This window comes from Rhodnius prolixus, unplaced genomic scaffold (assembly GCF_049639745.1).
Source record: "Rhodnius prolixus isolate KJV_2025 unplaced genomic scaffold, Rpr scaffold_9, whole genome shotgun sequence".
Classification (NCBI taxonomy): Eukaryota; Metazoa; Arthropoda; class Insecta; order Hemiptera; family Reduviidae; genus Rhodnius; species Rhodnius prolixus.
This window is the reverse complement of record NW_027411604.1, coordinates 23,589,345-23,616,396: the sequence shown is the minus strand read 5'-3', so window position 1 is coordinate 23,616,396 and position 27,052 is coordinate 23,589,345. Positions and strand designations below refer to the sequence as shown.

The 27,052-nt window shown below is 31.9% G+C and overlaps 1 protein-coding gene across 10 annotated transcripts in view; it reads left to right on the top strand.

The window, feature by feature from the left end:
* LOC141454141 (adenylyl cyclase 78C-like) overlaps positions 1–18,046 on the top strand; it is a 252,026-nt gene extending 233,980 nt beyond the window's left edge. For 6 of the 10 annotated variants that reach the window (XM_074128042.1, XM_074128040.1, XM_074128039.1 and 3 more), the window contains 19 exons: positions 65–257; positions 1,715–1,864; positions 1,958–2,037; positions 5,440–5,589; positions 5,672–5,808; positions 6,059–6,152; positions 7,241–7,376; positions 7,481–7,581; positions 7,758–7,946; positions 8,642–8,739; positions 8,817–9,018; positions 9,275–9,873; positions 12,190–12,424; positions 12,494–12,620; positions 12,725–12,831; positions 12,916–13,027; positions 13,452–13,597; positions 13,693–13,903; positions 16,804–18,046. In XM_074128042.1, the coding sequence (XP_073984143.1) occupies positions 65–257; positions 1,715–1,864; positions 1,958–2,037; positions 5,440–5,589; positions 5,672–5,808; positions 6,059–6,152; positions 7,241–7,376; positions 7,481–7,581; positions 7,758–7,946; positions 8,642–8,739; positions 8,817–9,018; positions 9,275–9,873; positions 12,190–12,424; positions 12,494–12,620; positions 12,725–12,831; positions 12,916–13,027; positions 13,452–13,597; positions 13,693–13,903; positions 16,804–17,141 (3,405 nt within the window). In that variant the 3' untranslated portion in view covers positions 17,142–18,046. Of the gene's footprint in view, positions 1–64; positions 258–1,714; positions 1,865–1,957; positions 2,038–5,439; positions 5,590–5,671; positions 5,809–6,058; positions 6,153–7,240; positions 7,377–7,480; positions 7,582–7,757; positions 7,947–8,641; positions 8,740–8,816; positions 9,019–9,274; positions 9,874–12,189; positions 12,425–12,493; positions 12,621–12,724; positions 12,832–12,915; positions 13,028–13,451; positions 13,598–13,692; positions 13,904–14,220; positions 14,262–14,552 lie in introns of all 10 variants that reach the window. The other 4 variants (XR_012458475.1, XR_012458474.1, XM_074128044.1 and 1 more) reach the window with 4 other exon arrangements.
* The last annotated feature ends 9,006 nt before the right edge of the window (positions 18,047–27,052 follow it).

Here is a 27,052-nt window from a genome sequence, read left to right as displayed (position 1 = left end):
TAAATATATGCAAATTCATAACCAAATTAATGGCCTCATTTAACCACAAGTTCATGTATTGCAGGAAACTGGTTGTATGTTAAGACAATTAATAGCCACAAGTTTAGTGTATGGTGCGGTGAATTTCACTGGTACTTATACTAAATATTTGACTGACAGAAGTCAACGGAAAGCATTTTTAGAAACACATAGATCAACTGAAACTAGATTTAAAACGCAAAAAGAGAATGAACAACAGGAAAAGCTTCTTTTATCTGGTAAATATTTTAGTTTCTTTAATAATTTGTATTGCATACTTAATCTTTATCGGCAATTGTGGGGTCCTGTTTGATCATTTCTGAACAATTTTCTTTTTCTTTACAATTTCAAGTCTAAGCTCCCGATCTAGGCCTTGTATTTCACTTAATGTGATAATATGAGAAATTTATAGTTAAGTAAATATGGGTGGTTTGATGTAAAGATGCCAGAAAAAATATCTATTGCTTTACTGCTTCAACTAACTAAAGTTATATTGAATTATAATTTGTACACCGGAGTACCCATCTCCCAACATTTTCTTTTGACCTTGAGTGTACACTGGGAGCTCCAGAATGTGTCATAACTAACTTCTACCAGTACGATAAAAGTATCCCTGAATCGGCAAATAATGAATACTTATCGGCAAAACTAAATGCCAGGTTCCCAAGTGCGTACTTCCTCTACACTGATGGGTCTAAATCCCCTGAAGGGGTGGGATGTTCAGTGTATGACCCGCAAACCAACCTCAGTAGACTATATAAGTTACACCGCCATGCCTCAGTCTTTTCGGCTGAACTCACTGCCATCAATAAATGAAATCTAGTGGCCTCGACAGAGGCACAAACAGTTGTCATACTTTCTGATAGCAAGAGTGTGCTCAACAAGCTTAAATGTCCCGGGCATAAAGCCGATTTCACGGTGCTCGAAACTGTCCACCTCCTGAAGAGAGCGGGTCTTAGCGGAAAGACAGTTCGATTGATATGGATTAGGGGCCACTCAGGGATAACTGGCAATGAAATTGCAGACTCTAAGGCAAAAGAGGCAATACGCCTGGAGAATCTAAAGCTCGAGAAACTGTTACCTTCAGATATAAAGAACTTCTCTAAACGTTCCTACTACAGGGCATGGTCTATAGATTACGAAAAATCAAAATATGCCAAAGGTAAATTTTACACTTCGCTGCAGCCGACAATACCTAAAAAACCGTGGTACTCCGACTTCGCAGAAGGTAGAAAGTTCACTACTACTTTGATACGACTGCGCTTCAACCATAACTTCTCGCCCCACCATCTCAGCCGTACAGGAATTTCAGTCCCTCCAATTTGCTCTTGCCCTTCTGATACAATTATAGACGCCAACCACCTGATCCTTGATTGCAATAGTCACCAGGATGATAGGGACAAACTGTGAAATGCAGTCATCAAAGCGAAATGTCCACTTCCTGCCAACCTGCATGCCATCCTCACAGAACCAATATTCGAAACGTATCTAGCTATTTTCCAATTCATTACCAAAAACAAAATCAAACTTTGAAAATAAAAATAAAAACATAAAACATAACAGCAACTAGAACAAAAATAACAATAGTACTCATAACACATCCCATTAAATAATACATTAGTACATCCCTGGCTAATCTGCACAGACAGGAAGCCAACAAACAAACAAATAAATAAATAAAAAAAATTTGTTTTAGTTTTACCGGACTTTGTCGCCAAGGAGATGATTAGGGATATAGCGAATGAATCTGAACGAGGTGCTTTTACACCTCATCAATTTCATAGAATTTATATACATTGTTATGAAAATGTCAGTATACTTTTTGCAGACATTAAAGGATTTACAGGTAATTTTTCTTTTTTTTTTTAATGAAATATTGTTACAAAAAGTAATGAAATTTTATAATAATTTCAAATAAATTTTTGTTTTTGTTTTTCAGCTTGGGCAAGCCAGACCAGTGCTCAAGAGTTGGTGCGAGTTTTGAATGATTTGTTTGCGAAGTTTGATAAACTTGCCATGGTAAATTGTTATTTACTCTTATGGTGAAATTTCAAGTCGATTCTCAATATTTAAAGCCATTTTAATTACTTATTTTTATTTTTATCATAAATATTAAATGATTTCAACTTTTTTGCCCTATGTAAGGCACCTAGGATGTAATCATTTTAATGAGAAACATTTTTCCCCAAAAAAGAAGATTTTTGAAGAGTGATGAAACATTAGGCCCCCTTGAAAATGACAAAATAGTACATTGTATGTAGAACGTTGTGTTTGGGGCAATCGAGAGATGATATACATTACGGCGAATTGAGAATGGTCAAAATTTCAAGTTTTAGAAAATCGATTTTTGAAATCTACTTCACTGATATAGAAACTTTGTAGGATTTTTGGAAATTCTAATACCTCATTATGATCTCTAAACGTAAAATATTAACTGAACAGATATACACCTATCTTCTTTAATTGAATTGTTGATTTTAAAAGATTATTGAAGGGCAGTATTGGGGAATCTATGAGTACATTTAGATTACTATTTCGAGTTTTTTGCGAAGGTAGTAGACGAAGGGATCTTCTTGAAAAGAGACATGATTAATTCAAATTCAGCAGTGCAGTCTCTAGAAACAAAATTAGTTACTACTTGAAACTAGTATAGACTTTCAGGTCAGTCTTGAACTAGAGGAAACCCAGTGGTTACAGGCCGCCCTCATAATTGTGTTATTATAATATAAGTAAATTATACGTCCCTCTAAATTTGTCAATAAATGATATATAACAGTTGCGGTAAGAAAAGATCGTGTGTTAAGATTTTTCATTCGGAACATTTTTTCGATTAAACTTAAACTTTCAAAACTTTCATTTATCATAAATGCTTAAATGATTGATAAAGTTGTAGTTGAATTGTAAAGAGCTTAATCGTGCGCATAAAGATAATTAAAAAATAAAGATTTTATTTCTTTCAAAATAGTTTCATGTATTCAAAAAAATCTTCTATAAATATTCTATAATATTTAATGAATTCAGAATTGAAGATAGCAAAGCTAAGATGTATTTTGCTACAGGGTTTGATCTCTGGTCTCGTCTATGGATTTTTATTTACTGGTATGATCAGAAAAAGAAGTAAGAGACGTTACCGTTCACAGATCGGTAATGGTCGTATATTACTTCTGAAAAATTAGTCATTATTTTACTTTGACAAGCAGGATTACCTTAATGTAACTTACAAATTGACATGAGTTGAGAACTTAAAAGAAATACGCGTTTATTCTGTATTTTTAATTGACTCAATGGCACCATATTTTATTCAATTATATCTCACTATCCGCAACAATTATACTTCTTCCCCTTTTTTTGAAAATGGGTACAATGAATATGCATTCAGAAGCAAAATAGATAAGTCAGAAGTCTAGATGTTTTTATTTATTACACTTCTCTGTTCGGTCCACAGATTTTATTTATTTATTTATTTATTTATTTATTTATTTACAAGACGGGCGACACCCAGTTACAAAGAAATATAATTTAAAATAACATTTAATAATAACTCAATATATAATAATTATAGAATATACATATATCATACATTTATACATATATATATCGTAGAATAGAAATAAAGATAAAATAGAAATAATATATACACATAATTTACTTAATAGATGAAAAATACTTCAAAATATGTACTATAAAATATACTTTAAAAATAGAAACTTTACTCAATTAATAAATCTTAATATCACAAATGACCGGTAAGTTTTCCCTAGTACCAATCACCGCAAAATCAGCTATTTAACAAATGTTTCAACTCGATCGTGTTGGTGTTGAATATATCAAAACCAGCGGGTAGATGATTAACTTGATCCGCAACTCTTGGAAAATAACTGAACTTACGATAATTAGTACTATGGCACACTTTAGAAAACACTTGTTTTTGTCTAGTACCGTTGGTTGGCACGTGAAAATTTAACAATGATAAAAGTTCAGGGCAGTTTATATTATTATTTAGAATTTTGAAAATAAAATTTAAGTCTGTGGCTTGTCTACGAAACTGTAAAGTACTCAAACCATTAAATTCCATTACGTCATCGTACGGTACCTCCGTCATGGCTTTTGTCTCTCGATACCAGAGCAATCTTAGGAATCTTCTTTGAAGTGATTCAAGTTTGTTGACGTAAGTTTTCTGATAAGGAGACCATAAAGCAGAGCAGTACTCAAGAATAGGTTATTATTATTATTATTATTAAGAATAGGTCGCACCATTACTTTGTAAAGGATAATTATGGTTCTGACATCTTTAAAGTTTCGAGTAGATCTAGATATAAAGCCAAGCATTTTATTTGCCTTTGTGACTATGGAGTTCATGTGGAGGTTGAATGAAAGGTTAGCACAGAACGTAACACCAAGGTCCTTCACTACATTAGATCTACTTAGAGTTGAAGCATGAAGAGAATAATCGAAGTTTGTACACGTCCGACTACGATGATAGGATACTACCTTACATTTAGAGATGTTTAGGCTCATATCATTTTCATCGCACCAAACACTCAGTCTATGAAGAGAGTTTTGGAGGAGGAGAAAGTCATCCGCAGAGTTAATGGCAGTATAAATCTTTAAATCATCAGCAAAAAGCAGAAAGTTTACTGAATTGAGACATGTAGATATATCATTGATAAAAATTTTGAATAAAAAAGGGCCAAGAATAGAACCTTGAGGTACACCAGATGATACAAGAAATTCTTCTGACATTAGTGATATGTATTTAACAGATTGATGTCTTGCGGTGAGGTAGGAGTAAAACCAGTCGAGTAGTGATCCATGAATTCCACAATGGGATAGTTTCTGAATTAGTTTGGAATGATTGACACGATCAAAAGCTTTGGCGAAATCGAGATATACAGCATCGACCTGCTTGGCAGTAACTAAGGCTCTCCGCAGATAGTCCTCAAATAGTAACAAATTAGTGAGCGTCGATCTACCAGAATGGAAGCCATGCTGTTCACTGAGGATGAGGTTGTCGAGTAAAGGCCGAAGAATGTCAATTACAGACTTTCCAAAAATTTTCGCAATTGCTGATTGAATGCAAATTGGTCTATAATTTGTAACATCCCTCTTATCTCCAGATGTGTAAATCGAAACTACAAAACTTGTTTTTAGCATGTCCGGATAAATCCCATGTTTTATGGATTTGGTAAATAATGAGGCCAGAATCGGGGCCAGAGCAAGTTGACTTTAGATTCCTAAAGCATTGTGGTAGGAAATATATTATAATTTCCAAGGAAAATTTTTCAGGTTGTAACCTTAAACCTTTCACTGTAATAGACATTTTTGTTAAAAATTTTCATAAACATTTTCTTTGAAACTTATGCCATATTCTGATTAATTTTATTTTTTCTTTTCATACTTTTTTTTATTTTGTATGCTCAGGAAAATCACTGCCTTCGAATAAAACTTTTAGGCGATTGTTACTATTGTGTCTCTGGTTTGCCAGAAGAAAGAACAGATCATGCTAGTTGTTGTGTTGAAATGGGACTACATATGATCAAAGCGATTCAAGATGTTAGAAATAAACTCAATGTAAATTAATAATATCATTAAATCAAATTTATTTCAATTTTTGAATAAATTATCAAATAATAATAAAAAAATTTTTGTTTAGGTGGATTTAAATATGAGAATCGGCATACATTCAGGTTCGGTGCTCTGTGGTGTGCTTGGACTTAGAAAATGGCAGTTCGATGTGTGGTCGTACGATGTCACGCTTGCGAATCACATGGAGTCAGGCGGCATTCCCGGGTAGCTTATGAATGTATTAAATTTTGATTATTTCTGTTACTTTTTTGATATATATTTTTCATCTATTTTTTTTTTTTCTTTTAGGGAACAATTAGTCTGTTAAACCTGTCAATCCAAAAATTTATAACAATTCTTCTCAATTTTATTTTATTAATTGCTTTTCTTTTGATTAAAAATTAAACAGAAAATCAGAAAACTGTATTCATTCACGCTATGACTTAGTTGACATATCTCTTTTATTGCTTTTTAGACGAGTACATATATCAAAGGCTACACTTGCTTGTTTAAATAATCAATATGAGGTGGAACCAGGGTACGGTGACACGAGAGATCCATATTTAAAGGTAGGAAGAGAGTATATTAAATTATTTTATTTTTACAGTATTTTTCGTAAGTTTTGAAGGTATTAGAAAAATTAGATTAATAACCTAAATAAAGTTTTAAGGGCAATAAGCCTATTAATCGCAACTAATTTAAATGTTATTTATCCATTCTCTTTTAGGCTACAAGGCTAAGCCTTCCAAGAAAATGTTTTCGAAAGCATTGCTTTTATTAGAATTTTATAATTACAGTGGAGTCTCGGTTATCCGTCATGGCCGGGACCGCACACGTGACGGATAGTCGAATAGACGGATAATGGGAAAAAACGGGAAAATTTCCAGATTCTTTTGTTTAACGTGTATAAAACTTTGTATTAACTGGTATACATAATTTATACATTTATACGCTTAAGCCTTAAAGGTCAGGTATCTTTCATTATTCAATTCATTCTATTGTGTATTAAAATTAATGAATACAATGTCTGCGACATCTAATCGGTTTTGTGGGCGGTTTGGTTTGTGGTTGATCTTTTTAGGAGAAAACCCACAAACTGTCGAATGATGGACACGAGAAATAATTTTTTGGGTTTTTTGTTTTAATTTTTAATCTGAGGAGAGTGACGGTTAATTGGAATAGACGGATAAAAGGGTGACGGATAACCGAGACTCCACTGTATATTAAATATAAATTTTATCAAACAAAATTTTTTATTTCAGCAAACAAAGGCAGCTTTGATTGAAAAAGTTTTTGAGTAAACGAAGCCTGAACGTTCAAAGTCTGGCCTCTTTCGCAGACTCCTCCTGCATTTGTTCAATTGTCCTTTCTGGTTGTGTTAGCGTTAAGGTTTTGTAAGCTAGTATTTCGACTACCTCCGGTAATTGGGTAGCTGCCTTCCCTTGGATTTTTTAATATTCGGAGCCTCTTAGAGCTCACTCTCTATTAGTGGACATTGTCGTCTGTATCCTTAGAAGTTTTTACGCCCTAATTAAATAATATTGTAAACAGATATACCCAAAAGGATGAGATAAATTTTTGACGTCTTCACAATATCAGTGTATTGCAGAAACATGTATAATTATATTAGATATCTCAAAAAATGTATGTATTGCAGGAACATGAAGTAGAAACTTATATAATTAAACAACAAGCTCCAACAAAACAACACAATAAAGTGGGCCGTGAAATTTCACGTACAAGACTCTGGTCGGAAGGTGAACAGACATTAATTGCTCTTCAGCAAGTAGCTAGTGAGTAAAGAGCAGAACATACTACTAAAAAATAATTAGATCGAACAGTTTTATAGAGATACAATTTATTGTTAGTGGATTACATAGTTAATTTTTTTAAACAGAAAAAGAAAAAAAGAAACAGATTGATAGTAACGGTAACCATGGAAATCATAATAACACTGCAGGAATTGAAGACTGGACCCCGGAAATTCCTTTTGAAAATGTAAGATATCTCTAAGCAATATTAGATATCCAAGAGAATGTCAAAAAATATCAAACTTCTTTTTCTTTGTCTCCTTTGTTTTTGTATGTAACCTTATAATTTGGTACTCAGCGATGATCAACTTAATTGAACTGCAATCGAGTCCATAACTACCTCCACTTTTTTTTTTCTTCCAGCTTAGTTCAACTGGACAAGAATGTGAAAGAAACGAAACTGAAAAGGAAGCTGTAACCGATTTAAGTACAGCTGAAGAAGCAGATTTTATTTTGGATCATTGTATTGAAGTAGAAAGCAATCAGAGGATGCGAAAAGAAAATATTAGCCCATGGACTTTAAGATTTAAACAGCCCCACATGGAGGAAGAGGTATGTATACTTAATTTTGAACTCCTGTCGAACTGTTCATTGAAACGGATAATTATATTTTAATGAGTTAGTTTCGATATTGATTTTTATTCTGAAAAAATGACATTGAGAGAGAATAGCCGATGTGATTGATTTTATGAAAGTAACTTTTATTAAAGTAACTGTAGAAATTTTTACAGAAAGCATAAAATAATTGGCAAAGCTTTTTATCATAAATACAAAAAGTGTTTGTAAAAAAGTCAATGAGTAAATGAGTGTTTCAATGGTTAGGGATATATGAGTATTGTATTTCTGAAAATTGAAATTATTAAGTTAATATTAGTGATCAATTATAGTTCTAGTAAACCTCAATTTGTATTCATAAAGATAGTTAAATATCAAATACTTCCTTCAAATTTTTATAATACAAGGATCTAGATAGAAACATGTTATCTTAGAATTTGTTTAAAAGAGAATTTGTTTGAATAAAGCATAGTTCTAAACCAGCACAAAGGTGCAATTTCTCTTAGATAGCAAATAAATTTTGAAATTCCATTAAATTTTACAATTCAATGTAATTTTTACCTCTTGATAAGTGCGCCTCTAAGAGCTTTAAAAAACAAAAACCAAAAAAAAGCAATATGTTAATAAATTGCAATGAATGCAGTTGATATATTGTTGCAGTTAATATTGATTACCTTATTGTACTTTTACAGTTTTGCCAGCTTAGAGAAGACATGTTCAAGTCAAACATGCTGATATGTTTTGTAATCTGGTTATTTATTATTGCATGTCAAGCTATAATTTTACCAACGTAAGTTAAACTAGAATTTTATTATTACTAAGGTTATTTATAATTTTTATTTATTTATGTTTCTTTGTTCATTTCAGATGCACTATTCTAACCGTTCTCATACTTTCTGCAACTATTTTATTAACTTGCGCTGTTTTACTTGTTATGGCGGAAGAATTACCAAATTTACCACAACGTCTTCAACTTATTTCTTTTGTTCTAGTTCATAACCGATTTAGAAGAACACTTTTTATTTTAGGATTTTTAGCTATAATGTGTATAGCTTCAGCTTTAATATTGGTAAGTAGCTTTCGCATTAATTCCTATTATTCGTCTACTACTTTAAATTGATCCTTGTTATTGGAACGTTAAATTTATTACAGTCTAAATTTAGATGTCTAAAATTTCACACCGGACATGTTTATGAAATGGATTCAATTTAAATGACAGATTTAATTTTCATTTATTAAACAATATGCACGTGTTCTGTAACTTCTTACTGAAGTAGCTAGTTTAAACTATCAGAATTTCAATTAATGATAATTTTTTATTTTAGGTACTTTTGCCAGAACATCTTATGATCAATCAAGCATTGAAAAACAGCACATCTGATTTTCTACCAACTACAAGCTGCATTAACAACAATTGTACAACAAAAGTTATTACGAACATTAAAGTTGATCATTACGTGCCTCCACAATTAAACGAATTGTACATTCGACCTAAGAAAAATATAATCTCCAGATCACCTAAAAATTACAATGTTTACGATGCATTACGTGCATATATAAATGGATTTTATAGTATAGATACTTTCAATCGTTTAAGTAATTTAAATAATAATACTCATGTATTAGCTAAATATAAGCATAAACATAATAGAGTAAAAAGAAATGCTACTGATGATCAAAGCATAATAAATACCGATGATGAAATTGGTTCAGCAAATGTGGAACATGATGCATATTTTATTGCTTGCATTCATGTAGAACATCTTGTATTCACATGGGTATTGTGTTTAATTGCTTTGGCAACAACGTTGAAGGTTTACTTTTTAGTCAAAACTGCCTTAGCTTTAGTTATGGTGGGTGGATATACGTGGTTAATTGTAGCAGCATATCCTGAGGTTTTTCGACAACCTCAGCTTGATAAACAGTAAGTACGTTTTTAAAGAATAATTTCTGTATGTTCTTGAATAAATGTTGGTCTTAAATTCAATGATAAAGCCTAATAGCGTTCAACTTTTTTTTGCTTAGTTAGTTAGTTACAGTTTTTTGCTTAGTAGAGGAGTTAGTCTTATCTCGTTCTTGTGTTGCCAGTTAAAATAATAGTTTATTCTAGTATAAGTGGTACCTTCTTGCTGAATCCCTACTATTAAGCCCTCCGAACTAATTATGAGTATTCATTTTGTGTACTAATCGAAACAGTTATTGTTTTTAAATATTTCTGTTCTTGCTTTAACTTTTTCTCCTACTGTTTGACTGCGATTTAACTATTTAACACCAGTCGGTTGATTTCGCCATTGAATTCCTTGTGTTCACCATATTTTCTTAGAAGCAAATCTCGGAGTGGGTTTTTTAATGGAAGATAGCGCCGGTGTAGATATAAGTTAATGCGGCTTCATTCTTTTTACTATCCGACAGTATCGATGTATTTTTCACAGAGAGCTCTGTAGCTAGTGCACAAGTACTCACGAATGGAAGTGACATTACAATTATAACAATACCTCATCTACTCCTCGTGATGTTTTTTTTTAAAGCTCATATAAACACAAGTTTTTATAAAAGTTAATGCCAGGCAGTACGTTGATAAAGAATACGAGGGTCGTTTGAAAAGTGCGTGCAAAAATAAAAACTACTTAATTTTTTGGGATAAACCTTTTTTATTTTTCAACATAGTCTCCTTTTAGGCTTATACACTTTGTCCAACGCTGCTCTAGTTTGTTGATCCCTTCCGAATAATAGGATTTGTCCAAGTCTGAAAAATAGCCATTCGTTTCTGCAATCACCTCCTCGTTTGAATAAAATCTTTTTCCCGCCAGCCATTTCTTCATATTGGGGAACAAATAGTAGTCCGAGGGAGCCAAGTCTGCAGAATAGGGGGGATGTGAAACGAGTTGGAACCCTATTTCCATTAATTTTGCGACCGCAACTGCTGAGGTGTGAGCTGGTGCGTTGTCGTGATGGAAAAGGACTTTTTTGTGGGCCAATCGTGGGCGTTTTTCTTGCAGCTCGGTTTTCAAACGGTCCAATAACGATGAATAATATTTTGCAATAGTTTTACCCTTTTCCAGACAGTCGATGAGGATTATTCCTTGCGAATCCCAAAAGACAGTCGCCATAATCTTTCCGGCCGAAGGAACGGTCTTCGCCTTTTTTGGCGCAGATTCCCCCTTGGTAACCCATTGTTTAGATTGTTCTTTGGTCTCAGGAGTGTAGTGATGTATCCATGTTTCATCCACAGTGACGAAACGACGCTTAAAGTCCTGCGGATTCTTCTGGAACAGCTGCAAACCGTCCTTGCAACACTTCACACGATTTCGTTTTTGGTCAAGCGTGAGCAATCGCGGCACCCATCTTGCGGATAGCTTTGTCATGTCCAAATGTTGATGCAAAATATTATGTACCCGTTCATTCGAGATGCCCACAGCACTAGCAATCTCACGCACCTTCACTCTTCTGTCATCCATTACCATATCATGGATTTTATCAATGATTTCAGGAGTAGTAACCTCAACAGGGCGTCCAGAACGTTCAGCGTCACTTGTGCCCATATGGCCACTCCGAAAATTTTGAAACCACTCATAAACTGTTCTAATCGAAGGTGCAGAGTCACCATAATGTTTATCAAGCTTCTCTTTAGTCTCCTGAGGCGTTTTGCCTTTCATAAAGTAGTGTTTAATCAACACACGAAATTCTTTTTCGTCCATTTTTTGAAAATCACTCGACTTCCTCCATTCAAACGAATGCCAAACACAAAGAAATAGACCGATCTGGCTGAAACTTGGTGTGTGTTCTTCCAAGAGATGCTACTAACTAAACATAACCTCGATACGCGCCAGTAGTGCTATCTCTCTGACTTTGCACGGACTTTTCAAACGACCCTCGTATTCATCTTTCATTTCACATATTATCTAGCTTGTGCATATTTTTTTTGTCTAACAGTGACTTAATATTCTAATGTATCATATCAAGTCAATTTTCTAATCAAGCTCCCTAAGTAAATAATTATTGCAATAGGTAATTATGCATAATAAGTTAAAGCCTAAAAATTAATACAATAACGTTTTTGGCGCTAATGACCATCGCAACTTGAGAAAAAAAGTTTTTAAAAATCAGAAATATGTAGTCTATTTTAAGTGCCTAGGTTTTTTATGAGAAAAGGATGCATTGATTTTTAACAATTATTGAATAATTATAAAATCTTTTGTAGGTTTTTTAATTTATTGTTAACTCCCACTTTATTTTTTAGCTTAAAAATGCCTTTCTCAGCGCAGATGTTGTTAATGTTGTCAATATTTCTGACACTGGTAGCATACCATGCAAGATTAGTTGAAATAACTTCAAGATTAGATTTTCTATGGAAATTGGAAGCACAAAGAGAATTAGCTGATATGAGAGAGACGAGAAAAAATAACAGACAGTTATTAAGAAATATATTACCAGATCATGTGGCACATCATTTCTTACATGATCGAGTGGCTGATGTATGAACATAAATCTATATTTATTAGAGAAATAAAAGCTGTGAAATTACTCTTTATTTCTTTTTTTAGGAACTCTATTCACAAACTCGTAATAAGGTAGGCGTCATGTTTGCTAGTATACCAAATTTCACTGAATTCTATTCAGAAGATGTAAATAAGGGAATGGAATGTATTAGATTATTAAATGAAATTATTGGTAAGCTGTTATTATTTATCAAAATTGAAATTCTATCGATCAACTAAAATTAATTAATCTTTAAATTGAGTTATTACTAATAATATTTTTGTGTTTTATAACAGTTGATTTTGATGAGTTATTGTCAGAACCAAGATTCAGTTCTATAGAAAAAATTAAAACAGTCGGAGCTTCATACATGGCAGCTTCTGGACTTAATCCAACTCACGAAGTAATTACTTAAAATTACTCATCTAATAAAACATTCAAAAAATATTAATCCATTATTGTGATTAACTTGTGCTTTTTTTCCCAGAACGGAGATGGATATTCTCATGTTTGTGCTTTAGTTGATTTTGGTCTTGCTATGAAACAGTCGCTTGATAGTATTAATAAACATTCATTTAATAATTTTCATCTTCGAGTAGGTAAGAATGAGTATTATCCTTTATTATTAATTAAGTTATTAAATTTAAGTTATACAAAATATTTATATTTATGTGATTAAAATGAGTAAGAAAGAAATCCAAATCCATACCACATTTTCAGACAATTATTTCTACATATTTAAGATCCAAATCCATTTAATTCTGAGGCCAATTACATTTTTATTCCGTTTCTATTCCGGAATTATTCCTCATGGTCAGTTTTAGATCCCATTATCCCATTCTGCTTCAGTTTTTGCTTCGCTAGAAATTCTTTCCATCAATCAAAATTCAAAAAAGTAGTTTTTGTTTTTGTTTTTAGATAGATTTACACATTGCCTATGTCAGGCCAGCGAAGTGATTTGAATTCCCGCTTATGTTAGCTGAGGTGGTAGTTTTGTAAATTTATAATTTATTATTTTTACAGGAATTAGCAGTGGTGCATTAGTGGGTGGTGTCATTGGTGCAAGAAAACCTGTATATGATATTTGGGGTAACACTGTAAACGAGGCATCAAGAATGGATTCAACTGGTAAAATGGGAAGAATTCAAGTACCTAAACATACTGCGATGGTAATTTAATAATCACATTAAAAGTTGGAAGATTGATGTATTGACAAATGCAATTTTTTTTTTTACTAACTATTTGACTTCTGTTTTGTTACCAGATGCTAATTGAAAGAGGTTATCTTATGGAATATAGAGGTTTTGTGCCTGTAAAAGGTAAAGGTGAAATGGAAACATATTTTGTATTGGGCAGAGGTGAAACTGAAGAAGACGCTGGACCAAAACCAACCGTACAACATGCTTCACTTGCTGCAGTTGTTTATGGAATGGTACAGGCTAGAAGAAGGCATAATACACTCAAACATGCCGCACGTAAGTATCACGATATCATAAATTTTACAGATCTCTACGTTATTGTTCAGTTATAGAATAATATTCTTAATTACTTCACTCACGGAATAATTCTACATGCTCACATTAATTATATGTATCTATATTTCTTCCAACTTTCCAAAAAGAAAATGGAGATTTTTTCTTAATTTTTTTTATGTTAATTTTTTATTTCAAATTTATTTTTAAAATTATACTAAAATTAGAATTTTTTTCGTTTCTTTCTTAGTTTCTTTTTTCTATTTTTTATTGAAGTTCATTTTTAGTATTCACTTATTGTTTATTTATTTTAATTTCAGAGTTACGTCAGTAGCCTGATTAAGGATTTTTTTTATATATGGTACTATTAAATTTTATTTTTCTATTTTTGGGACTTTACTACGTTAAAAATGACTAAATGATGAGCTTTCTAAACATTTTGCATGTGCAGGGTTTTTGAGATTAAACAAATTCTTTACTAACAACTATTAAAAATCCTAATATTACAAATGCGAAATATTATTTTAATTTTTTGCTTTACTAAACTAATTTTTTGTTTTTTTATGTATTTTTAAACAACAATTTTTCATGATTTTTGCTGAATTTTTTTCTTCGCTTGGTTTTTTGTTTTGTGTGCAATGTTACTTTTTAGTAGTGGCGCAGCTGAACATCGACGAGCTCTTTCGCTTTCACGAAGCAATAATTACTGTTAAAGGTCAAAAAGGAAATGGAAAACCTAAACATAAATTAAAACAATGACATCAGGTTAAAATGAGCAGTTGTGAAAACTCTCTATAATTATCTTTCGTCTAGTAAGTTATTTAAAAGTAATAATTCATCCCTACTTCTAAAGCAACTGTGGATCGATGAATACTTTTTTGGTACCCGTCTCGTAATTTGAAGCCTGTATTTATTTGTTATCCTTTAATCCTGGATTAAAATGAATGTGTGGTATTGTAACAATGTAGGTCGAGATTTATTACCAGGATAGCGTGTAGTTCTTTATTTTATTTTATTTTTTTCTGATAACTTGCAAAACATAATAACCTTCCTTTATTGAAGATAAAATATTACTTTTTAAGTTAAAGTTGTTCTGAATTTCGTCCATTCTTAAACTTTAACTATGACCCTGTTATATTTGTTGAACTCAACTTATTTTTAGCATTTATCTTGAATAAAAGATATTTTATATGTATGTAAATTGTTTCATTTCTTCTGTAGCCAATTTTTTACCTGTTATTGTACCATCCAAATTAATTATGCTCAAGAATAACAATTCTTTTCTGGTGTCCTTAACAATGATTTTCTGTTTAATGTCAGCAACCTCCTTTGACTTCAAATCGTTTATATCAAGTAAAAAAAGTCAGATTTAGTTATTACAACGAGGTTGGTCCAAAAAACAGTAGAAGATGTTAAATTATTAATTATGAATCTTCATAGTGAAAATGAATAGTCAGTGCTATTGTGACGCCTATAGAAGCTTGCTTTTCATCAATCTGAAACAGAATACTAGGAAACTAAATAAATAAATGTTATCAGTTATCTAATGTAGAAAAGGAAATTGTGGTTTTATAGCTAACTAATGTTCTATTTGGAATTATCGCCTTATTATTAGAAGCAAATTCAGTTTTTATTCAGCATTTTATACAAAAATTCTTCACCAAGATTTCTGGATCTGATTTCATTAAATTAAGATATTTTTGTCTCTTCAAAACCCAAAAACATTTCTGCACCGATATTTAGTTCAAGTGTAATCATAACAGCCTATCAACTGTTGAAAATATTTTATTTACCTTCAAATAAATTCCTGGTAACAATCATGTTTTATAAATAACCAAAAAAAATTTTGATAATTTGGGTAAAATGCAGTTTATTTGTTCTAGTTCAGATAAATCCTTTTCGCAATTTATTATTAATTACGAATCTCTTGAATTTTCAAAATTTGTGAGTCCTTTGTGAATTTACCCCTTCTCATTTTCAATTTTTTTTACTTTTGATTCCAAATGTTAATTACATAATTTACAAAAGCCGAAATTTTAAGTATTTAGTAAGTATTCCCTCAGTTGTTGTATACCAAGTAACAATTGCACTTAAACCGAGTAATTCGCACAGTTGTGGAATGTATCCCTACGGATTTATCCCTCATTTTGTTTTAAGAAGGGTCTATATAATAACTGAGATGATGGCATCATGTACATAAGCTAATATTTATTTAGGAGACTTACTCTGCTATTCGCCCTCATGTTGTGTTTGATCTTTTCAGTTCAGTTATAACTGCTTCTTTCTTTCTAACTTTAGATATTAGCAAAAATTGTAATTGAAAACGCCTTAAATAGTAAATTATTTTTATTTTATTTTTTAAATTGTTTGTTTATACTTTATGGTGTTCAAAAAATGTTTCTTCTTCTATAGATATTTTAAGAAGGTAAAAGATAGAAAGATAAATAAAATAGATAAAGTTTTTTTATTATTATTGTTATTCGTGTTAGTTAAAATGAAGTTGGAATGTAAACTCTCATGAAAGAAGACATACTTGGCTTTCTGCTTGGTAAAAGAAGTTCAATTGTCAATTCAATTGTCTGACAATAATTTCATTTATTGAATATCTTCGTAATCAGACATTCCACTGGCTATTAGGTTCACCAACTTTCTTTCTAAAACCCACAAAAGTTTTGAAGAAGTAATTATTTGAAAAAGAGTGAAAGAATGGTTCGGAATGACACGGATCATTCAAAATAGTAAATATTTCATTACTCTGTCCTAGGGAATTGGGTATGGTTTCCACCTTGTTAGGAGTTATTGAAGATCACTCTTTTCTCTAAATCGATTTTTAGAAAAATGTAAAACAGTAATAACTATTAAAGTACATTTTAAATAATTTTTATTTTAACATTGTGTTTTAGAAAGTACAGGCGTATTAAGTCGTACAAGATCTCAACAGGCAACCTCATTATCGGCTGGTCATCGCCTAGTTAATTTTAGTAGTTTTCGAATATCCAAACCATCGCCATCTCCGTTACGACGCAATACAACAAAAACTGGACGACAATTGAATCATCCAAACAATAACGATGGTATTGGTATTAGTACAACGTCACAAATAAATGTCAGGCAATTATCTGTTGATCCTACGCTCCTACATTCAGCGCCGGACACTAGAAATACATCACCAAATTTATCTCAAGGAAATTTACGCTCTGTTTCTATGAATTTTAATAATACAACAGAGCATGGAAGGTGATGAACACCTTAACAAGTTGGGACCTAAATTTTTTCAAAATGAGATTGAATAAAAAAATATATATGTATAAAAGTCATTGTATTATAGATCTTAGGATCGGAAGTAGGCAATGAAGGCCAGATTTTACGGGAACAAGATGTGAAAAATGTCCTATAGTGCTTGATTGCCTAAGAGAGGGTGAGAAAGAAAGGAATATTATAGTTCTAAAATGAAATGAAGTAGTTTATTGTCTTTTAAAAAAGTTTTTTTAATTTTTTTTTATATCTATTTTACTAAATAAAAATTCTTTTAAAACATATATCGGACAAATTAAACTTGTTTTAGATTTTTTAAATTTTACAAATTATAATGTTTAGAAACATATAAATCTATATTTATATATTTGGCAATGTGCGGGCACATTAATCATCTTTTAAAAAATGTTATCACAATTTTTTTTTTTTAACTAAAAAACTAAAACTAAATTTATCTAACTAAAGTTGAAGACTGGATTTACATTTATTATTACTTAAATTATGCCTCGTATCAGTTAATTTATTTAACAAAATTAATGCAATTAACATTATTATCTAACAAAGTGTACCTACACAAAACTGTGGTTTTAAATTAATTGTGTATATCATAGTTTTATAACAGACGTACCTAAAATCATTTCACACTTTTTTTAAATAAGAGGACAAAAATATTGCTGTCTTTTTTATTTTTATTAAATAAAAAAAAAATGAAAATTATCATATTAAATATTTGTAACTTCCAAGATATAAATAAATGTTTCATCCCTAAATTAATAAACAACGTAACATTGATATTTGTCTTTTGTTTATATTAAAAAAAAAAAAATCTAAATCTAAAATTATTTGTATGTATTTGAACTAAATTATAGTAAAAACTGTATTTTGGAATGACTTACTTTCTATTTTTTCATCCCTCTATTTTCAGAATTATTATTTTTGGCTAATTTGTTGGACATTCGTACTTTATAAATGCACCTTTTTTTGCATTAATTATATTCATTCTTGTTCATTGTAATTAAGAGCTAGAGAACTATTAGGAAATGGACCAAGCACTTTAATTTACCCTTCAGTAATATTTATTTAAGAAACGTTCTATAAGGGTGGATATCTCAGATGTAAGTAATCGATTTGATTGGAAGCCATTTCTTTCTTCTGAGTTTTTATTTTGACTAAGACTCCGTTTTTTGATCAAGTGTTCAAGATATATAGAATTTTTGAGAGTGTTACGAAGATTGTTACTGTTTTTTAAAATCAGTTATTGAACAATTATTGCGAAATATTATGTTTTTTATTCATAGGCATTGCTTTTTTAGAAAATTTATTCCATTAATGAAGGTGTCATATATTTTATCACTGGGTTTTTCGAATCATCTTAGGACATTGCCTGCTTCCAGTTAGAAAGCTAAAAGCCCCAAGGATATAAGTACAGTAAGTATCTGGACTCAAATCAAATTGTATCCAACAGGCTACACCTCAGCCCATAAACTCATTCCCATCTGGTCTCCTATTTAATTTCATAATTTAAAGAATAAAACTAGTGACCAGTTGCAATTATAAAATACATAAATAAAAAAGAAGCTATATGCAGTCCTTTTCGCTAAACTGCTCACCATCATGACATAATTTCTTGAATTCTAAAGAAGTCTCCTGTTAGAGCTTCGAGAAATTAATTAAGCCACTCTATAAGAAATAGTAACTCTCTAATAGAAATTGTAAAATTTCTCTTCAACATTATCTTTAAACGAAAATTATTCGATGTAGCGAATGCATCATCTGCTCGCTCAATTTGAGAGATGGTGTCTGATACTTGCTACTACCTATTGGCCGTATCTCAAACTAAAACTACCCTTTGACGCAATGTTGGATGTTTGTTTTACCACTGGTAGAAATAATGTCCCAATGAGCACATAAAGGGTGTGTATAATAATTAAAAATTATATAACTTAAGAAATGTTATAATAACTGCTTGAGAGAGATATCTGTTTGACATAGGCTGATATTTTCCTCACCTAAATGTAAATAAGGTGTAAATCTTATTCGCATTAAAAAAATAGAAAAAAGAATTATAGCTTTGGTATTCCTTAGAATTTATAGTCACACAAAGAGGATTTGCTTTACTTGAGCATACATTTTATATTGGTACGTAAATATTGCAAATTTTTAAGTAAAATAAAAGATATTTAATTGCAATAGCAAATAAAAGGTAGCAGTCAGATTATTTCTGCAATCGTAACATCAAATTCAGGCTACTCTGTATTTACATTCCATCTCTGGTTCAGTTATTAATTCACTAAAGCAGAAATCTCGTTCTTCTGTTTAAAACTAGAGGAGAATTACTCATTTTACCATTAATTTTGCAATGGTAATTCCAAATTTAGGCTACTCTGTGAGTATAAACAATCCTCCTTTGTCTTAGTTATTAATAGTATGAAGGAGAAAATAACAATCATTCTAATCAAACTAGATTAGAATTCCTCATTTTTCCATTCATTTTGCAATCATAACTTCAAGTTCCTGATGCAATCTACCATTGGCTTACTCCATGATACACTGAAGCAGGTATTTCAATACATCCAGTCACACTAGATGAGAATTCCCCATTTTTCCTTGACTTCTGCTACCGTAACATGATTTGCGAGCTAGCCTTTGTGTACAATCTACGATTGGCTAATTTATAATTACACTGAAGCAGATATTTCTATTTTTACAGTCAAACTTGTCGAGAATTCGTTATTTTTCCATTAATCTTTCAATCGTAACTTCAAATTCGGTCTACCCTGTGAGAACATTCCACCACTGGCTTAGTAATTAAATGTGTAAAACAGAAATCTCAATCTTTCCTGTCAAACTAGACGAGAATTCCTCATTTTTCCTTTTATTTTGCAATCGTAACTTCTAATTAAAGGCTGTGTGTACTATCCATTTTTGTATTATTTATTAGTACACTGAAGCTGAAATCAAATACTTTTGTTCAAAACTAGACCAAAATTTCTTATTTTTCCTATTATTTTTTAACGGTAATTCGAAATTCAGACGTAAATTGGATTGAACAAACAATTTGAAGTAACAATTGCAAAATAAAAGGAAAAAATAAGTAATTCTCGTCTAGTTGGACCGGAAATATTGGGATTTCTGTTTCAGTGTATTAATAATTAAGCCAGAGGAGGGATGTATACACATTAGGGCCCACGTCAGCACCTGGGGAAGTGCAGGGGCCCCTCATCGCTTCTAGGGGACCCGGCACTTGCCTCCCCTCCAAGTGGAAGACTCTGAAGGAACGATAAAAGCGAATCAAGAAGTTGAATCAACAAAGTACAAGGTACATGGTTTTAAACAGAATGACTGTCAAAGAAGACTACGGCTTATCTTCAGAATAGCGACCGGGGGCGTGGCCTGTTTATTTAGATGCTTTATTTACTGTTTAATTTTTAAAATAGTTGGCTGTCACCAATTGAATCCTCCACAAAAAGGGCTCGCTGAGGCTCTATCGCCCAAGGGCCCATAAAAAACCTGGAGCCGGCCCTGTTGCAAATGCTTTTTTTTTACATTAAGAGAAACTAGACCATTGCCTTGAAAAGTCATACACTTCAGATAAAAATAATTATCACAATTTACGGAAATTATATAAGTAAATAATTTCATAGTTTTTAAACTACTGCAAATGTAATTCTTTTTTTTTTACCCATTAACAACAATATGTCATAATTATGCCTACAGCGCAAAATTGTTATAGGTTTATGGGAGAGAATATTGAGAAACTCCTGTCGTTGTACCCTTTTGTTGTCGAAAATAAAATAGCCTATTGCCATCCCTAATACATCCTTCAATAAAGTTGAAGGTATACAGTATTAAGTTCTTTTTATCCTAGCAACCCTATCCCATGGGAATTAGAAAATAATGTTAACCAAAATAAATTGTAGATCTCACTTTTCAAAACATCAACTTAAATGCTTGACAGGGTTGTTGAATCACATTTATTCTGAGCATTAGTTTAAATTTGCCATCACTATTCCTAAAAACTTTTGTAAAAGCTTTCATGAAGAGTGTCTATTTTACACTGATTTCATAAAAAAAGAAAAAGTATTTACAACAACCTTATTTTACCTCAACCCAATGGTTTTTCCTGAGTTCCGTTACTTACTACCTTTTCTTTGTTCTCCATTTGTAAAAAGGTCCTAGGGTTTTAGGCATTCCATTGCTATTACTTGGTAAGTATACTAGCAAAGTTTAAAGTTTATTTATACTGTGTAAATTTCTTAACAAGAACAACGGTAAATTCCCGTGTTCTGAAAAATCCTTGAATGATTTTTTTAAAATTATGTCTATAATAATATTGATTTTATTAAATGGTATATCAATCGAAACCTTGGCTATAAAAATTGGTTTTTCAGGTCAAAGTTTATATTATTATATTATTTATTATAAAATAAAAAGGAACATTTCTCTAGATAAAAAAAAATGTAAGCGTTTTTTCCAGGGAATTTCATTTTGCGTTAAATGTTTTGTAGAATTTATAGGGTAATGTAAGATTGCCAAAAATAATTTTAACAAAAAAACATATTTTTCAATATTAATTAAGTAACAACGGATGTAATAAATATAGTACAATTATATTAGTTATGTATAATACATATATCTATTTGTAAGTGTATGTGTATGAGAGAATATGTAAATAATAGAGTATTTTTTTTTTTTTTTTTTTTTTTCCGAGGGGGAAAAATGCCACAGGCACCTTCCAGATGAAGTCTGGGTGTGTGGGGTTCTACCCACTAAAAAACCCCCTCCTCTTCAGGCATGACGTCCACCCCGGAACCGCCATAAGCATTACTTCAGGGTGGTGCCTCGTATTAAATGCATCTTAAATTTGTCTAATTGTCTGGGCCGTAGATCCTATCGACGGTCTAGCTCCCTCTTCTTACTTCTTAGCACAGACCTAATAAAGTACGAAACTTCCTCCCATAGGTCTGAGCTAACCAGCATAGTATCAACTACGTTATGCGGTGATAGCGGACCAGTCCTTTCCTGCAATCTCGCTCTTTCCTCCGCCCATCTTTCACACTCGAAGAACGTATGATACGCATCATCGTTAGCTGAGTCCCCGAAAATACAATCCTTTGTGGCTAATTTACCCATTTTGCCAAGATAAGAGCAAAAGTATCCATGGCCGGTTAGGAACTGGGTTAGGTAGTAGTCCACCTCGCCGTGTCTCCTATCCGCCCAAGCTGCAGGATCTCCGATGAGACTGGCTGTCCATCGACCCCGAGTATCAGCCAGCCATCGTTCGCGCCAAGCCCGTTTAGCGAACTCTCTAGCTTGCGCCTTAGCCTCGCTTTTCCCCAGAACATCCTTCTGCAAGTAGATTGACCTTCTAGCCTGAGCGAGCAGATCTATAGGTGTCACTCCAGCCACCACTAAAACCGCCGGTTCAGACACCGTTCTATATGCACTAGCGATTCTAAGTGCACCCCTTTTTTGCACCACAGCCAATCGCTTACGGTACTTTTCTTTGCTGAGTGCATCAGCCCAGATTTCGCTACCGTACAGCAAGATGGCATTGACAGTAGACATCAATAAGCGTCGTCTGCTAGCAATAGGTCCTCCTGTGTTCGCCATCAACCCGCTCAATGCGGAAGTGACTTTAGCGGCTTTCATTGCTGCATGTTTAAGCTGGGCACCAAACGTGAGCTTTGTGTCTAAATGTACACCAAGATACTTGACATTGCTCTTCGTTTCCACGGCCAAGGCCCCTACCTGTACACGAACATTTGTGGGAATATGCCTTCTGGTTATCATTAAAACATCAGTTTTTTCTGTAGCCAGCTCCAGTTCATGATCTTCCATCCAGGATTGGGTGCGCCTCATCACCTGATTCAATCTTAACTGCGCATCCTCCACATCCCTCGCAACAATAATAGCGGCAATATCGTCCGCATAGCCAACCAAGAAGGAATCCAGAGGCATTTCCATGCACAGAATCCCATTGTACATTACATTCCACAAGTCAGGTCCCAATATAGAACCCTGGGCGGCACCACCGGTAATTTCCTTCCGCCGAGGTCCCTCTATCGTATTGTATCTCAGCTCTCTATTACTCAGGTAGCTATCGATCACACGCAGCAAATAACCAGGTACACGGAAATCCCTGTCTAAGGCAAACAACATATCTACCCACCTTGCCGAATTAAAAATAGAGTATAATAATCAAACATTTGTTAGCATTAAAACAAAATTAAATACAAAATATTAGGGAAAGAGCGATTTAAAAAAGCAAAGGTCCTTTATTTTCGTCTGCTCATTGAAATGTTGATTGGCTTGATCTAAGAGGACATAAAGGGATACTAGACCAGTGTAAAAGTCTAGAAACTAGAAAATAGATTGTCAGCATCAATTTTAAAATAATGTTTACAGAACAATTCAAAAATAATGTAATGCAATAATTAGTTTGCCAGAGTACATTTTAATAATAATTTTAAAACCGTTGAATCAACCTTTGGAACTGATTTTATAATAGATATACAACACTAGATAACATAATTATTAATTTTTTTGTAGAAGATCTGCAGATGAACATCCGATGACCTAAAAAAAGAATAATTATTGATGCTATTTGCTAAAAGATCTGCAGTTGAACATCCGATGACCCTTCTCTAACATAATCCACGATGCTATTGACCGTACTGTCAAGGTTAACAATTGACCAGCTAGTTAATTAGGCTACAAGTTCTCACGTGAAACATAATTATAATAAATTCATTCCATTTGAATGAAAGGATAACTTTAAAAGAAGGGGTTTGAAAGTTTTGTTACAGAAGTTTCATACGCATTAAATCCTTTTTTTTACTTCTTTTTTTTGTGTTTTTTAACGGATTGAAACATACAATAAATAATATTCAACGTAATTCACCAGCAAAAATTTCCTTTTTTATTATTAAAGCACACTGGAACCTACCAAATACAAAAAATATAATATTGAGAGTGGGTGATTTCTTTTAATTTTATATCGTCATGAAATGTGTTTATGTAATACTGACCTTTTTTGCAGACTAGTTTGTTGCATTATCGCCATAACCAGTCATTTCAACAACGTAACTTTTATCTCGCAAATTGTTATAAATTTACTTTTCTCTTTTTTATTACCTTTTGTATAATACATAAGTATTTAGAAATTCTCTTATTTAAACATATTTCAATTTTGCTGTTGCTTTGAGTTTTTTCCTTCTCTGCAATAACAAGATACTGAAACAATTACAAACATTTGGACTTTGGCTAGATAAACTTTCCTAATTTGATGATTTTCATGAAGGAGATTATTGTTGGCCTTCACATTGTTGGGAGGTGCAACTAACCAGTCCGTTTCCCTGAATAAAAACCTCCGCTCTTTACGAAGTCGAGGTATTAGCAATTAATCGTTTTTTTTGTGAAATTATTAGTTCATCGTTTTCAAGAGACAAACATCTCTGAACACAATTTAGGAAATGAGAAGTTACTTTCCGAACCTATCGTGCTCAGAAAATAGCCAGTCACAGATTAATTTTGCTTCTGCCTATGTCGAAGATCTCTTCAGTTCTGTCTTTCGTAATACTGGCATTCTTCGTGTTTGATTCCTAGAGTTACCTTCTTGAGTTTATTGTCCAATCACCAAAACTATTACTTAATAAAGACACTTGCATGGTACTCTTTGTTATACGCAGGAAAGTTATTGGAGGTTCTATGAATGGTGTGTCAGCGCCATTTCTGTCCAGTTTCTCAGCAACCTTAGCCCGGTTGAAGCCAGCAAGTCCTGGCACCCATCCAAGAGCTACCTAGGTGCACCGGAAAAGCCTCATCAGGGCCTGACTACATTCAATAATTAGGGATAAGGTTGTTTCAAAAGCCGTCAAGCTTTAAGTATTGCCTGGCTGTCTAGAAAGATGGAAGGGCTTTGAAGTCCATTAAGTTCTTATCAGCATAGAACTTAATGGTGAAAAGTTCACTGTGGAACAAGTGGAGAGAGTCGTAAAATTATAATGTCACTTATCTGATCTCTTCAAACTTTGTTTGGATTTTTGTATTTAGGAGCACTTTTAGAAGGAAGTTTAAATTCACATCTCTTTATTTATTTTTATTTTTTAATATAAAGAATCCTAAAATTATTTATAGCCATTTATTTAATATGATCATAATAGGTTATAGAGGATGAAAACAGGCAAATTCTGCCCGTTTAAGATAATTATGTTTTTCCTATCAGACGAGTAAAGAAACAAGATACTGAAATGAAATGCTATGACACCATTATCTAATCTCATAAATTATAATTCTAAATAATAATCCGGTTTGATCTACTTGCAAATAATAATAATAATAATAATAATAATAATAATAATAATAATAATAATATTTTTAATTTTTATTTTGACAATTTATACATTATTTTGAACTAAAGGACAACAGATGAGAACATTAAAAGCAAATTTCTTTTCTTTCTTTTTTTTATGAAATCTTACAATACTTTTTGTTCCTCAATTTACACAATGAAATTTATAGTGAAACTTGGAATTTTTGTGAATAAAGAAATCTGAAAAGTAACACTTTCGCTCAATAATCTTATTTAAATTTGTAGTTTCACTATATATTTAATTCCTATTAATATACCTATTAAAGGTTTTCCTATCAATAATAAGTAGCTGTTTATTTTTATGAACTTGATCTTTACATTGGAGGAGATACTAAAAATGAGGATCCCCGCAAAGGCAGTTTATTTTTCATATCCTACAAGCAGATAGGTCTACGAAAGAAGCGAGAATCTTACTATATTTTCACGACAAAATTTATCAAAAACAACAATAATCAAAACAAAATTCTATGATTTTTAAGAAAACAGAGACCATCACATAAGCATTGAACCTTATCATATATTGTACATACATAACTGTCTACATAACTGAGATATAAGAGATTATGTAACACAGATTTGTTAATTCATTTTAATCTTTAATATTGTTATTAATATAATTATATCTTTATTAACTTTTCTTTTTTTTTTTTTAGAGCATTTTAAACGCATTTCTTTCACAAAAACAAAACAAAAAACTAATTTCCAATGTAAGTTGAGTAGAATGAAATCAAATAATATATTGTTTGGCATTAACAGTCAACTGAAAGTCAAGTTCCACTTGATTGAATCGATTTTTTAATCTTTTGGAATTTTATCGTATACCTATAGATTAAACAATTTTTTAAACTTCCAGTATTCATGGAACGCTTGCAGGTTTGTTTTTTAGGCTTTGGTTGATAGTGGGTAAGCATTACTCTAAAGTTTCATATATTTATAATGCAAATCCTTATTACCTTTAAAATATTAATACGAACTCAACTCAATATGTAAGTAATATTCTAAACTTGAAGAAAATTGTGGGAGCGAAAGTGAAAAAGTGGATACATTTTATGGTTTTTAACGATTTTTCAGCAAGAAATTTCTTTATGTAAACTGCATTTAGGTAAGTCGTGAGTGTTTTTTTACCAGAATGTTGTTTTTTGTTTGATTTCTGTATTTTTATTTTTGTTTGAAATACCAGTTATTTGGATTTCCGCAGTTCAATTAATTCTTATTAATTTAATCAAAAAATGGGGTTATTTTAGTGCACTGAGGAAGATTACATTCTTATAGGCTCTACCTTAGTAAAAGAAAAAAGTAATTGGTTATGATGTAGATGATAAAAGATATTATTAATTTGAGTTTTAAAATAAGTAATTATTACATGAAGGTCACACAAGGTCCATGGCAATGGTGACTTTGACATTCCCTTTGTACGGCAAAAAAGTCCGTGAACTCATTAAATATACATTTATACATTTAAAAGCATCTACTTATCCAGTTACAATAATCTATACAGTTACAATACAGTTTACAAGTAATAA